A 14,998-nucleotide genomic window follows, 5' to 3' on the forward strand; every position below is an offset into this window, starting at 1 on the left:
ATGTACACAAACTAATCAGCTAAACATAGAGATACAAATCTTGAAATTGCTGGTGTTGCGACGAGGTAGAAAATTTAATTGCATTTCAAATTTACTGTAAAAGGTTGCAGTTTGCTGACCAATCTGAAGAATCGACAATTTTGTATATTCAAAACCAGTAACATCCAGTTTCTTATTACTAATGTCGAAGGAATTTAAATAATGACCCCTTGCAGTGCGCTTTTAACTCAAAATAAATATCTGAATTTAATTTTTAGAAGATCTTCCGTAAGATTAAGCATAATTGCTGCACCCTTCCGGCAATTGATTATTGCTGAGAAGTTGAAAAGGTCGACAGTTATGCGACAAGTAAAACAAAATCATGTTTAGTTTAAATAAAACGTAATTAAATGAAATTAGAGTGATTCCTATAAACTAAAATGGGTGTTTCTGCTTTTGAGCATGACCGATTATAGATAAATCTCCACATTCATATCCAATCGCAGCTTCAATTTGCACACGAACGGGCATGGTGTGCGAAACACGTTCCAACTGACATCATCATCATCACGGGGCGTGCGAGTGCTGTGATGCAACGCGATTACCGATGCATTTGCATATGTTTGGCCACTAGCGGATCGTCGTCATCATACTCTGATGATGTTTGCCCGTGTGCCCATAATTTATGTGCAAACACGGCGCGCGCGAGACGAGTGCACCGCTTACAATGCCCGTCAAACAAAGCGGCGAAACGTCAATTACCGCGTGCCAGTTTGCACTCTCGCCACGGACAAAAACCAAGCCTCGCCACTGCTCTTTAATTGATTCGTTCGTCTACTTTTGGCAGGATTTTTTTTTATTTTATTTTAATATAAAGGCTGTCTTTCAATGATTGGAATTTTGAATGTGGAATTCCTAAACCTCTCTAGCAGTCACGGAGTTTTATCGAAATCTGCTGGAGCTCATTCCGTTACAAATTTTCTCGCAAGAACTTTCTGCTGAAGTGCATTCCTGAGGAGCTCTCACGCGAGCGAGCGAGGAATAAAACGAAATTAAGGGACGTGTCGGTTTTATTTTTGCGAGCAAAGAAGAAGCTAGGATGAATGGTTTCTCGTAGAGATAAGGCGTCGAGGCGGAAAGTAGGTCTTTTTGGAGCCGCGTTCGCTGCCTTTTTTGACGCAAGGTGCGATAACACGCTCTCTCTCTCTTTCTCGCAGGGCCGGAGCGAGCGACTACACGGAAAGATAATTTCTTCTTCTTGAATTGAAACACTTTGTGATTAGAGTAAGAAAGAAAGAAGCTCTGTCCTCGCCGAGCTATATGTCTTCATTGTGAATACCCAGCAGTGTGATGGATTATATTTCCAGCTCGTCCGCCCGCCCGCCCGCCCTTCCCCACTACAGAGCATTAGCCTGCTAACTAAACAAAGATATATTATCCGCAGCTAAATTATTATTTCAAAACAGACAGCAGCTCCTCGTGCAAGCCGAAGCTCCGCCAAAAATTTATCAAATTAATGTTACGTGAAAAATTGAAGCATTAAACTGTGGCAGCTGTAATTTTTCCTGTTAAAGTGATATCCCGGGCCAGGGCTACTTGCATTTTCTTTTTGGGCTGAAAATTTCCGGGCGGATAACGTGTCTGCTATAACAAAGCGAAGGTAGTAGGTAAATAAAGCGAGGCACAGAGGACACACGCGCGTGTTTTATTTTATCACATCACAGAGGCTGTGCGCGAGAAAGAAGAGTCTTTAGCAGCGTGAATCTCGTGTTTCACAGCCTTTGTCACCGATCTTCTTCTGAATAAAAGAGAGAACGAGGCAGGACGAGCAACGCTCTTTATCACATTTGACGTCCGTCAGACCCCCATCCCACGTCTCTCGCCCTCCCTCCCTCCCTATCCCCCCGTGTTATTCGCACACCCAGTTTACCTCGAGCTCTTTTCTCGCTTTGTCTCTCTTCGCATGGCAAACGCGCGGCGGCGTCTTTTTGCGCTTGTTAGGCCACCCTCTGTCGCTGCCGCCGCCCGCTTCTCTCTCTCTCTCTCTCTCTCTCTCTCTCTCTCTCTCTCTCTCTCTCTCTCTCTCTCTCTCTCTCTCTCTCTCTCTCTCTCTCTCTCTCTCTCTCTCTCTCTCTCTCGTTATAAAAGCAAAAACAATTTGCCGCCGTTCGCCGCCACCACCGTCAAGCATCAAGTGGCACGCTGCATTTGCCCAAATTGAATTCCATACACACGATTGCTGGATTGCTACATGACGGATGTAAGTATCAAATATGAGGTCCGCAATGACGATTCGGAGAAAATATGTATATATGGTGTAATTGGAAAAGTTTCCTCGTCCTGAGCAAATTTGATACATTAAAGAGTGTTGAAGCAATAAAAGAGGCTGCGGATATGCACAAGAAGGAAACTAGGCCAAAGCTGCTACTGCTGCTGCTGCTGCTTGGGCGAGAAGTAATAAAATTAAAGAGTTGGCACAGCAAATAAATAATGTCGGCTTTTTATTGCGAGAGCGGAAACGAAGGAAACGGCCGGGCGAGTGAGCAGCAAGTTGCCGATTACAAATCTAAGTCATCAAAGTTGGATTGATGATTGAGTTAGTGGATGCAGAACGAATTTCCTCCTCGGCTTGAACCAGAGTCAATAGGGGCTGTCAAATTTATTGCCTCCTCACTTCCTCGGCTCGCCGGCAAATCCAGCATATTGAATGGGACGTCTCCGCCGCTGCCGCCGAATGATGTATTCGCATCATTTGCACTCGCCGAGCCGATTTGAAAACAAAACGAAATAACACCGCTAGTCTAGCGTCTATTCCAAACGGAAGCATGCCACTTGCAGACCTGAGAATGAGCATTTCATCATGCTTGGCAATTGGCAATAGAAAAAGATATTTAGCGTAGCAAATGAAGAACAAATTATGTGAAAGTCAGTACCTTTTTATCTCTGATGAAAGGGAAAATGGAAATTCTCCTGCATTGCTATGGAAAAATGAAGAGTTCCGTTGAGCTTAACGTTTTAATTATCTTTTCGCACTGCACTCGAGAGCATGTAGCAAAGCGACGCAATTAAAACGCCACCGCTCGCACATTTACAGCGACCATTCTTTTCGCCACGCTGCCTCTGCGCGTAATCTTCTCCAGCCAAGAGACGATTTTCACTTTGTAAGCAGCGCAAGATAAGCACGAAAGTACAACGCAGCGTCTAGTGTTCATGTGCGTGCTCGTAAAAATATTCAAATTATCTCCAAGGAGGCGTTGAGCGCCCGAAAAGCATTGGCGCCTTGTCAGACGCCAGATTAGGCTGCAGCGCGCGGGCTAATCTCGCGACTCGGCCTGCTTTATTGCCCTCGCAGCCCAATTGTGCTGTCGCGTCTCATTGTTCCGTCATATTTATGAGTCTGTGCCAACAACCAAAACGAGTTCCAGCCTCAGAATATGCACGCACTTTTCAAAAAATAAGTATATTATTAAGGTTTAAAATATCAGACGGACTTTATTGGGAAATATTCGACTGTTTTTAGACTCCAACCCAAACGAACGATTGTTTATATGATTTGAAAAAGGAACAAACAAAATTTCCTGCTGAAAAATGTAAAAAAATTAAGAACCAATCAGTAACAAAACTCTCTTCCGCATGTGATAATACTTTACTTGGTGAAAAAATTCGCTTAGAAAAAATTTCAAGCTTAAGAAGCTTGGTTTTAAACAAATAAAGACACATTTAGACGGTTTTTGTACAGTTCCAATAGCTTAAAATTGCAAGGAAGCCCAGAAAAAATTCCTTGAAGTTGCTTTGATTGGATTTCCTTTCTGCACAACCGCGCATAAAATTGCGTCTTTGCACTAGATTTCCCGGCAGTAAACAGTGCTAAAATTAATTAAAGCAGAGGATAATGGAATTAATAGTAGGCGGAACTCATTATTAGCGCTCTCGTTTCGTCGGCAGGGCCTAGGATGGAGTCATTAGAGAGGCGCACAAAACATCTAAGAATAAATTCACCCCAAGGCAGTTACATTCTGCCGAGGTAACTAATTTCGGGGCAAAACACTTGCGAGAGCCGAGGCAATTTCAATTTTGAGCCTGCGCTCAGCGGCGGTTCTAATCAAGTCAGGACGATTGTTCCTCGCGCCAGTATAATCAGCTTGCCGAAATTACACGGCCTGCGGGGATGATGCTTTCTCGCCGCGTGCTTCTTGCTGCAGAGCAAACGGGCTCGCGATGTTAATATTTGTGTTAATAATCAAGTAGTTTTGTTTGTGCATTTGACGCGCGCGCGCGCGCGTGTGTGTGTGAATGCGTTTGTGCGCTCTTGTTGCGAGTTTGGCACCGCAGAACGCCGGCCAAAAATCCGCTTTTATCATCGCGCGCGCACAATGCGGAGGCGGAATAGTTGCTCGTGTTTGCACTGCCATGTTTATGCGTGTGGTTTTGGGATTTCCAGTGGCTGCGAGCCGAAATGCAGTGTGGATCAAAGTCGGCAGCCTCTTTGGAAACTACTTACTCGCGTGTTTGCCTGATGCCTAATCTCCAAACTCTCTGTTTTTGTAAGCGAAACGCGATCCACGTGAGGATTTCATGACAGGCCCGGACTGCTCCCTCTTTTCCAGTCAAAACGACCAGGAAATCGGTGAAAATCAACTTTTAATGTGATAAATCGATAGAACCACTCTTTAGCTGCAAGTAGACACCAAACAATCGAGAAAAAAGAGGAATTTAATTTATTTAATTTCATTTACTTTTTTGAGAGGATTTAGGGGTGGAGGGTAAGCACTCCTGAACCCTTCAGATCATCGGGGCAGGTTAAAATGAGTCCAACTGTGGGAATTATTTTTGCAATTCTGATGTTTTGAACCAGAGGTTCAAAGTTTCAAAAATAATTAAATTTGTAAAAATTCCTATTTTCTATATTTTACGCGCGCGCGGCCTCTATTATTTAGGAAGTTTGATTATTCGTTTAAGTTTGTTAATTCCGCCAAAAAAACATATGACACGTGGGGTTACAGATCAAATCCCGTCGTAAATCATGAAAAACAACAAGAGCGCGCGTGAAGCGTCGTTTGTGCACGGCTTCCAAATGAGAACGGAATGCCGCACTGATTTCGTTTTTGTTGCATTTGGTTTAGGAAGAGTGTAGCTGTTGATTGATACCAAATTAATTCAAGTTCCGATACCCAGCCGCACAATAACAAAGAATATGACAAATTTTGGCTCATCGGTGACGTCACAGGCGACACGCGAGGAAGGGGGACGAAAGTGCCACGCCCATTTTTGCTATCTCTGAACTTTCACTTTATAACCTATTCTGAAACTGGTGCAGTCCGTACCTGCCTGTATGCAAACGCACTCACCACACACTCGCAGAGCGCCTTCGAAAATGCCTCGCACTGCTGATTAGCTAGCTCAGTAGTTGCTCTGCTCGGTGTGTGTGTTATGCTCGAGAAACGCGCTCCGAGTTATCCCGCTCGACAAGCAATTCGCCATAATTGCGATCGGATCAGCCCAGACAAACACATGATTTGCGTGGCTTGCTTGATTCGCGAGTGAGTTCTTCTCAGTTGCGCGTAATGCGAGAGCAACCGGGTCACGAGCTGCGGGCATGCTGGAAAATAAAGCGTTTGGCAGCAGGCCGAGCGCTGAGTATGCAACCCGCGCATTTTTTCTGCCCAGCGGGTCGTATAACTCCACAAATTTGATCCACTCGGCGGCGGCGGCGGCGGCGGAGAACTCTCTTGTTTTGCAGGTTTCCATTCTCAAAAAGAACACGAAAGATAAGTAAGAAGGAACGCGGATGATTGCCTGATTTGGCATCTGCGGAAAATTGGATTCGTCTCCACGTCACGGAAAACCGGGAGCAATTTCGAATTTTGATTAAGCCGCAGTGGCTTTTGTCGGCATCCTGGGGCGAGGCAGAAGTAAACTGAGCAAAGTAAAAAAGTTGCCAAGCATGATTTACCACTTTTGCAGTTGTCTGAAATGGACGCGAGTACGACTATTAGTTTGGCCGCAGGCGACAGAAGTGTGTCAGATTTGCCCAACAAATGACTCTCCTGCCGCTGCCAGCAGCACGCTTGCCTGCACACACTCATACATACAAACACTCAGAGACACTCTCTCCCGTTCGCGCCGCAGCTGAGAGGAAGTTGAAGATTGCGGCATTGTATTGAATGCATCTCAGCTAGAAAACAGGAAAAGTTTTGCTGGCTCGTGTGATGAATGGCTATGTGTGTTGTTGTTGCTGCTGCTGCACGCGGATCCGATGGGAAAAGCAGGCTTTATATCATGAACATCATCAGTTAACACCCTGGCTTCCTTTTTCTGCGCCTTTCCGCCCACAAAGGAGCACCTCATTATGCACCTCTTTTTCCGTCAGTCTCGAGAGTTAATGCAGACGCGCGCGCGAGAGCATTATGCATATCGTGTGTTTTGATTTCCTAATGTATTCCACTCTTCTCGCCGCGCCAAGCAGCCAGATTCCCACACAGTGTTGCTAATCGAGCCTTTCCCAGTGCCATTACCGCTGACCTATAAATTTATAATTCATAGTCGGAAACACTTTGAGCACTTTTAACAGCAGCTCGGGGACCTGTCCCGACTTGACCGCACTGAAAGGGAAAGTTTTCACAACATATTTTGCTGAAACTTTAATCTGCAGTGCAGCAATATTGAATAAATATTTGAGTAGCTTTTCAGTAGCTCGGACTTCTTCCTTTTCGTCATGATTTAGTAATGAGCAGTCCGACATGACTTTACAGACTGTTCCGACCATGAAACGGAATGACAAAATTCACTAAAAGTTCATTAAATTTTATCGTGTTAATGGAAATTCTAGCTTTCTGTTCGAACGGGGTCACAAAATAATTCATTCAAGCTAAGAGTTTAGATTCAAATCAGGACTTTTGAAAAACTTTCCGCAAATTTGTGCTGCTAAAAGGTTTCTTCAGAAAGTTTTAAGTGAGAAGAGTGCACTAAAATATTCATTTTGATTGTGGCCTCGCGAAGTGGTGTAATATGAAATGAACTGAATGAAAACCTGAATAATTTCAGATACACGGAGGGCAGTAAAAATAAATTTAATACTCTGCGGTCTGCTCTGATCATGAGTTGAATTCGAACATATACGTGTAGCTACGAACAAAAGTTTGGTTTCGTACCAGGAGGCAGGAGTTAATCCGCAAGTGCCCCAAAAATAAATCGGCTCTCTTCAAGACAGCCCTTGCGAAGATTGATTCAATTTGAGGCTGCATTACCATATAAATTATAGGCGGGTCGGGGAGCGCGCGCACAATTTAAAAGACAAAAAGCACTGCAGCACGGTGGCGCCGTCCAATAAATTTGGTCGCAAACGACGACGCCTGGCGCCGCGCGCGTGTGTGGGTGTGGGTGTGCATTTTACTTCTCACCAGCAGCGGAAAGAGAGAGGAAAGAAAGAGAGAAAGACAATAAGCATTCGGGTGGTGCTGGAGCGGGAGCGCAGGGGGGGAAATTTATATTGGACCCGGCCGATGATAATGCAGGGAGCGTACGCAGGAATAATAATAATGGTTCGTGCGGTTTGCGACGGCGTGCTGAGGAATGCAAGATGTGGATTTCGGGGATCATCATCGCTCAACACGAAAACTGCGCGCTAAAAGCTCTGTCAACAAACAAAACTATATAACAACAGAGCAGCCAGCCAGCAGTTTATTTGCAGCGAGAATTATTCATTCCGACGCTCGCTCCACACAAGGGAGGACGAGGCAGCGAGGTTCGCTCGCGTTTGAAATTCAAATGGCACACTACCAATGCGAATGGAGCCGACAACAAACAAGACTACGCGAATAGATGCGCATAAGTGAAATGTTTGCTCCCAGTTTTATCTCGCGCACTTTTTCCCTTGAATGTGCTCAGGTGTGCGACTACGTCGGCCATGAATCTATCTCCAGATTGTGTGTTTCTATCTTTCTCTCGCGGGCAAATATTTCACGGCGAAACATACCATTTTTTCCATTGAAATAAAAATAGTTCGCACCTGACTTGTTTAGACACGCGCTTTTTACTTCCCGTGCTTGGAATTTACCGTTTTCCTCTCGCAACAGAAAAGGGTTGAAATTTCCTTTCTGCTCTCCGGCCGCCGCGATGAAATATTGCAAATTAAAAAGGCCTCACACAATGGCCATATTTATTACCGTGCACCGTACAAGTTGCATGCCGCCGGTCCTTTTTTATACCAAATATATTGCACGTCAAGAAACACTTCCGCGTCTTTCTTACCAGCACGGAGGCGAATTAATATTTAGAAACAACATTAAGCTAGTTTCCTGCGTGCTCACGGAAGGATGTGAAATCCACAACTTTTCTATGAATTTTGTGCCGGAAAAATGGCAAAATTTGTGAAAAGCCCTGGATATACCGTCCAAAAATTTCCTGGTTGCCGGTTAAATTTATGAGAAAATTGGCTCAAAAGCTCCTTGCAGTAAAATCACGATTTATTTCAAAGTTTAAGGAATGTTTCGTCAAAATTAGACCACTATCGGATATATCGCAACGAGAGGAATTAAAATCATGAGAAAAATCTTCTAATTTAACGAGAAATAGCTGTAGTCAATAATGCAAAATTGACCTATGTACGTTAAGCAAGTGTTTGCATTAATTGTTGACTATGTGAGCCAATATTCACAAGTCAATCAATACTTGAGCGTGGAGGAAAGCTCAATTTCGGGCCACAAAAGCCAATTTGCTTTGCGCTATTTACGCAATTTGCTCCAGGAGAGAGAGCGAGAGAGAGGCCTTAATTCAGCGCCGAGGGTTGATTTCCATTCGATAGCGATCAGGCAGTCTCTCTCTCTCTCTCTCTCTCTCTCTCTCTCTCTCTCCACTTCTCTCGCCGCAGGTGGGTCGCTCGGCAAACACGTCAGGATGCATTTTGTCGTTTATTTTGCGGGCGGTGGCGCTTTATTTTATTGGCTGGAAACCAATTTCGCGTCGAATTGTGCAATATTTCGTGGGCGGCACGCCGGCTGAATGCGCAAACAGGTCTGACCGGAAAGGAGCGACCGGGCACAAGTGTCACCGTTAAACCTAAAGTATTATGACGCTAAACCGGAAATAAACAAACGCCGTCAAATTTTAGTGGCGGAGAGTGGAAAAATTAATACGCCAATTATTGCGGCTTTGCTTAATCGCGTCGTATTTTCGGGATTCTCCTTTCCTCTGAAATATTGAATTGTTTTTATCTCTGTGCCAGAAGCTTTCTGGGCACGCGGAAATGGAAAAAGCGTCGAGGGGAGAAATGCAAAGCGCGCGATAAATTATCATAATAACAATAATGCTGCCCGCTGGAAAAGTTCCCGCCGGGCGAAAGTTTTGCAGCATGAACAATTCATAAGCATTCCGAAATTTTTGATCTACGGCCAAATGAGAGGGATAAGCGCGCGCGGCTGCGAGCAGAAAGAGCGCTCAGCTGGACAGCGTTTTTGTCTGAATCGGAAGCCTTTTAGTCTTATTGCGGCGGCTTTGGAGACGACGATGATGAATGGCTCAATTACTCGATTGCTCCGAAACCGCCCATTTCTCTGCCTCTTGCAAAGCGGCAAGATGAGCAGCACCGAGACCGAGATTGCTTTCTTATACTTGTGGAGCACGAAGGAATGATGACAGCCTTTCCAGGACTTCTTTCCATTCAATTAACAATATTCGGGTCTAATCGGACGCCGGCCATTAAGAAAATGATAAAATTAATGTTGTAGAATTTTGACTATAAGCAGAGAAGGGGCAAAAGTGTTGAAAGCCTAGTCAGGCGATGTGGCAATAAAACGGGCCTTTCATAAAATTCATAATTGAAATTAAGTGGCCGCAATAAAATTCAATTCCGAACCAAAAGTACTGGCTTTTTACGGGCCGCAGCAGGATTTTCAAGCCGCGCGCCGGATGATGCGCGGAGCCCGGTCTTTTATTTTCCACGTTGCGAGAACCGAGGGAAGCGGAGCAGGTGAAATCATTTATGATGCTTCCAGATAAGCTGGCAGCAGGCCCATAAAATTAGAATTGCAAATGGGCCCCGTAAAATAAGAAATACGATATAAAAATCGGAAACGTCTTTCATGTCATCGGCTGAATTGAAATAAGGTTAAATGTCGTCGCGCCAGCGCGTCGATAATATGGGCCGATTATTCTTTTTCGAGTGTGGTAAAATAACTTTGAGATAAAATTATCTCTTTCCTGGCGAAGAAGGACCCTCTCCATCGCGGCAATAAAAATCAGCCCGAATACATAACATTTCACAAGAATTTCCAATGATTTTCTTTGAAATCAATGCATAAAATTTATTTGTAATACGAAAATATAGGAGGAAAGATTTATTCTATCCGTGCAATGAACTGTGAACAAAATTCTATCAAACTTGAAGGTTGTGTCTTACCCATTCAAAAAGGTTCCTGCATTCAAAACACGAGAGTCAAAATTGCGAATTCTAGTTGTTTAAATCGTGACTGTTTAAAATATTTATTTTTAAACTCGGGGGCCAAGAGGGGTTGAGGGTTGAGCATCCCGAAAACGACTCAGCTCTCCAGGGGAAGTCAAGCCAAGTCGAACGGTGCGCAGTTTTTGCATTTCTGATAGTTAGAACCCGAGATTTGGGGCTCACAATATTTGCAAAAATTGAACATTTCGTGTTTTTCGAAATTCAAAATTTAATTTTTTAAAAACGAAGCCTTGTATTTTTTACGCAAGTTCACAATCACCCTGAGACCAATTTTCAGGGTTTGTTCGGAATTTTAAAATATGGTGCTGGTTTTAAAAATAAAAAATCACCCGGAAAAAGTTTAGGTGGCCTTTTACTTTGACGGAGATGGCCTCAAATTTGGTTTTCATTCGATCGGGCTTGACGAGAGGAGTTCAACGCACACCGTAGCTTTCAAAATCTCAAAACTCGCCAAAATCGCTCCGTAAAATTTTGTTTTACTTTTTGAGTTAAGACTGATCAATTTTATCAGAATTCCCTAACACCGTGATTTTCGCTCACTTGAAAAAGCCTTGCGTTAATGGACTTGAAAGGAAATTAAATAAATTTCCCCGCATGCGGTTGTGGGCTATTCAAAGTGAAAAGCAATTCGATATATTTACTCAAGATCATTCCCTCACAGGCAACGTGAGGCAATCATCAAAGGGGTGCACCGAGTGGACGTGCGAGCGCGTGTTTGATAAATTAATGCGCGCAGCAGGATCATTATCGGACGGCGGCTCAGCTGCATACACACCATCATTAGGCTGACAAAAGACCTGTTCGTGCTGACCTGGATGCCGCTCTCGCTCGCTTCTTGCTCGCAAACATTTTCTCATAAGGGCTGCAGCACGAGAGAGGGATCGGTCATAATTTAAGACGCCGTTAATTAGCGGACGTGTTGCGGCGACTGTAATTAAAGACCTTTAATGTGAACTCGGTGTAGGCGGCGGTTGCTTGATTAATTAGCGCTCAACGTCGAGCTGCAGCCGAAATCCGTGTTCCTGGGAGCGCCTGAAATTTGCACGCGCGCCTTTTCGATACCTACCTAATTTAATCTAGTGGCGGCTATTTTCAGACACGCTGTCATTAAGCCAAATTGAGCGTTTCCTGCGCACGCAGCCTGAGTTGTACCGTCAAATGACAGCACTTTTCTATGCGTATAGTAAAAATGCAGTCGTTGTAAAGCCGCAAACTTTTCCATTGCGTGGAAATGTTTTCCTCGTTTAAATTACGCGAAATGAGAGATTTAAATTAAGATGGTGTCGTGCCGTCCGTAAGGAAACGCACAAGTTGGTTGCGCGGGCAGGCGGAGAGAAATAAAGAAAAAGGTTATCGCCCGACTCGTATTTATAATTCTGCGTGTATAGACTAAATAAAAAGGAGGAGTCGTATGCCCTGTGATGAATCTGCAAGTAGTAGGTAGAGTGCCGGTTGCCTCTCCTTTTTATTCAAGAGCACCTCTAAAAAGGACCAACTTTCTTTTACCAACAGCCGGCGTTTTGTCCTCCTTATCGGGACCACTCGCAGCAGCCTAATTTATAGGGCTTGATAAAAATTTAATGCATTTAAAATTGAGCTGTAAAAATCACATAAAAGATAAAAGCACGCCACTTGTGTGCTTCCCCGACCCCGGCTGCTTGAAACGACGAATAATTTATTAAATTTTGTCTAACCCACTTCTTCTTTTTAAGTTTATGCAAAGACAGGTAATTCAGTCTTCTCCGTCCTCTCAGTAGTCACTTTGAATAAGTGGTGTTATAAAAATCAGATTTTTTTATCATTTTTTTAACTTCAATGTACAATTTCAATCAATGCGGAAGGAAAAAACAAACTCTTCGTAGGAAAATAGACGCCGCTACAAAACTTTGGCATGCTCTGAAACAGTTAAGCCAAAAAAGTTTAAACTTTTATTTTCTTGCAAAAGTTTTGCAGCTCGTAAGAACATGATTTGTTAATCAAATTTCCACGGAACAATTGGAGCGTTGATTTTGCTGACCGATGGAGCTGCCATTCAAGTGTCTCGAGCACCCTTTGCTGCCTTTGAAAATGCCGCTAATTGCACGCGCGCAGAGTAGACGACAGAGTAATTATTTAATTAAGCCGCAAGTCGCGGGCAGAGAGGGTTATTTCCAAAGTTATTCCTTTCAAGTGGCATCCTTCTTTCTTTTGTGATTTGAGTTAATCAGAAAAGCGGCCCAGCTATGGAGTAGAAAGAAAGACTGTCTTATTTTCACCACTAATTAATTACGCCCAGCGAACGAGAGAGAAAGAGAGAGAGAGGCAAAGAGAGAAATAGCTGACGTGGACATTAAAAAATGTTTCGCCGCACCATTTTCGCCGGGTGGAGCGGAAGAAATCGTGGCGTGCGCTGCGGGCTGGAATTTAAAATCCGTTCGTGAGCACTGGATCGCGTTAAATAAAAACGCAGTTGAGTGATTTCCATTACATAATACCGCTTTTGATGTGGTGAGAATGATTGATTCTGTGTGCGCGAGAGAGACACGTTTCTTTGCCGCTCGAGCAGCCGAGCGTGATATGGTGTGCGTCTTATTAATGTCATTTTTATCTCCGTGTTCCGACTCACCAGGTTCGCTTCCGATTTCTTGTATTTACACTCGGCAATCCGTTGTTGTGCGCTTCACTGATGACTATCGACCAGTCAGGGGGCGAGAAATAATAATTATTTGCTCAGACCTCCGTTTCCACGGAGCTTGAATCACGATGTGTCCACAAGGAAAGGCACAAAAGAATACCTGTTTGTTTATTCTGGTACTGATTGTAGATTTTGTTTGGCCAGAACCAACGTTTCAATATTTCCGATCAATATTTGTTTTTAAACCTCTGCTCAGCATATCCTGTGGGCTATGAGCTCAACCCGGGTCCCAATAACACCACCGAGCGGAAAACATGGGGCTCAAGAGGAGCTTGGGCCCAATCTTTTCGCCTCCCCGCGACGAGGTCTTCTATTTAAACGCCAGACATTTGTCCTTAAAGCCATTGGAAAGGTGTGGAAACCAGCAAGTGGCGCCTCCCACCAGCCCTTTTAGCTACTAAAATTGACCGCATTTTGCCATCTCTGACATTCGGTAGCCAGTTTACTATTTGAGGCAATTTAGTAATACATACTTTGAACAGGCATTGCGTAATTTAGGGAATTTGATGAGGGTGCCAAAAACCTTGTAAAAGCCAGTGAATGAAAATACATTTGATCACCCAAATAATTTAAAAGTCACCATACATATAATGGCACAAAAAAGTTGAATTATTACATTTACTACCATTCCATTCATTTCAACTTATAACTTAATTATTTTCTTGGTTTGGATATAAATTAAATTTCTGAAAGAAAACTGTCTGTCAAGAAGACGTGTGGGTTTGTAGAATCCGTATTTTTGGGAATAGTATAGAACAAATAAATAAAGACATCTCATTTTGTGTTAAAGTGGATATCCATTATAACGTTCTGTCTGCATCAATGGGCATTGATCCCTCTTTAGATGTAAATTTCGAGAAATAAGAAATCCACTTTTACATTCACGAGCTTTTCCTTTTGAGGGGCTTATCATCTACAAGATTTCCTAATGGCCAAACAAAGTCATCCGTTTTCAAACAAAAAAAAATCACGCAACCTCCAGCCTCATCTTCATAATTCACCCCATTAAAACGCAAATGTGTCGTCCATCATGAATTCTGAAAGGGCTTGGAATGTCTGTTTATAACGTGAATGCATACTAAATGACTGAACTGCCAAATTTAGAATAAAATGCGATTGTACTCACCGACGACGATCATGTGGCCTCTCTCGGAAACAGTCTGGAAAGAGGGCGCCTCCGCGGAGACTTCGCACTTGTAAATCCCAGATGAAATGAGGTCCACGCGCGACAAAACTACTGTGCTCTCCGATGAATTGTGCAGCTGAAACGAGCAAAACATCCTTACACAAGAGGAAGGAGCAAAAAAGAAAACAAAAGCCCTCTGTGGATTAATTAACTGGCGGCTGCTTCGGAAAGACGGAAAAACACCCGCGGGCGAATTAGAGCGCAGCATCAGCAGGCATGGGAAAAATGTCAAATTCCGTGATCCTCCAGAGAACATCCGATAGCAGAGAGGCTTTTCTTTCCCTTATCAAATATGTACGCTTTGCCCCGGCTGTCTCGAGCAGCGCGTTTTATTGATGTGTATGTGTGTGTGTGTGTGTGTGTGTGTGTGTGTGTGTGTGTGTGTGTGTGTGTGTGTGTGTGTGTGTGTGTGTGTGTGTTTCTCCGCCTGCTCCGAGGCTATGAATGTATCGATCGGGCTGCTTTGCATGTGCCTCCACTATTGCCTTTAATTTTGGAGCCATGTATGTATGTTTGTGCTCTTCGCTCAGCACAGCAACAGGTAAATAAAAAACTACCCGCTGAGAGTGAACGGAGGGAGGTTCAGTTTCAAATTCACTTTCACTCAAATTGAGGGCTCAAACTCATTTGTGGAAGAGGATTAATGATTAATATTGAAATCTTTGCTATTTTGAAGGCATGGAAAACACCGATTATCCTT

General features: G+C 43.7%; 1 protein-coding gene across 3 annotated transcripts in view; it reads right to left on the reverse strand.

Moving 5' to 3' along the window:
• Positions 1–14,998, reverse strand: part of LOC135941088 (cell adhesion molecule 2-like) — a 140,582-nt gene that overhangs the window by 14,813 nt on the left and 110,771 nt on the right. For all 3 annotated transcript variants that reach the window (XM_065486370.1, XM_065486362.1, XM_065486379.1), the window contains one exon: positions 14,239–14,374. In XM_065486370.1, the coding sequence (XP_065342442.1) occupies positions 14,239–14,374 (136 nt within the window). The remainder of the gene's footprint in view (positions 1–14,238; positions 14,375–14,998) is intronic.

This window comes from Cloeon dipterum, chromosome 1 (assembly GCF_949628265.1).
Source record: "Cloeon dipterum chromosome 1, ieCloDipt1.1, whole genome shotgun sequence".
Taxonomy (NCBI): domain Eukaryota; kingdom Metazoa; phylum Arthropoda; class Insecta; order Ephemeroptera; family Baetidae; genus Cloeon; species Cloeon dipterum.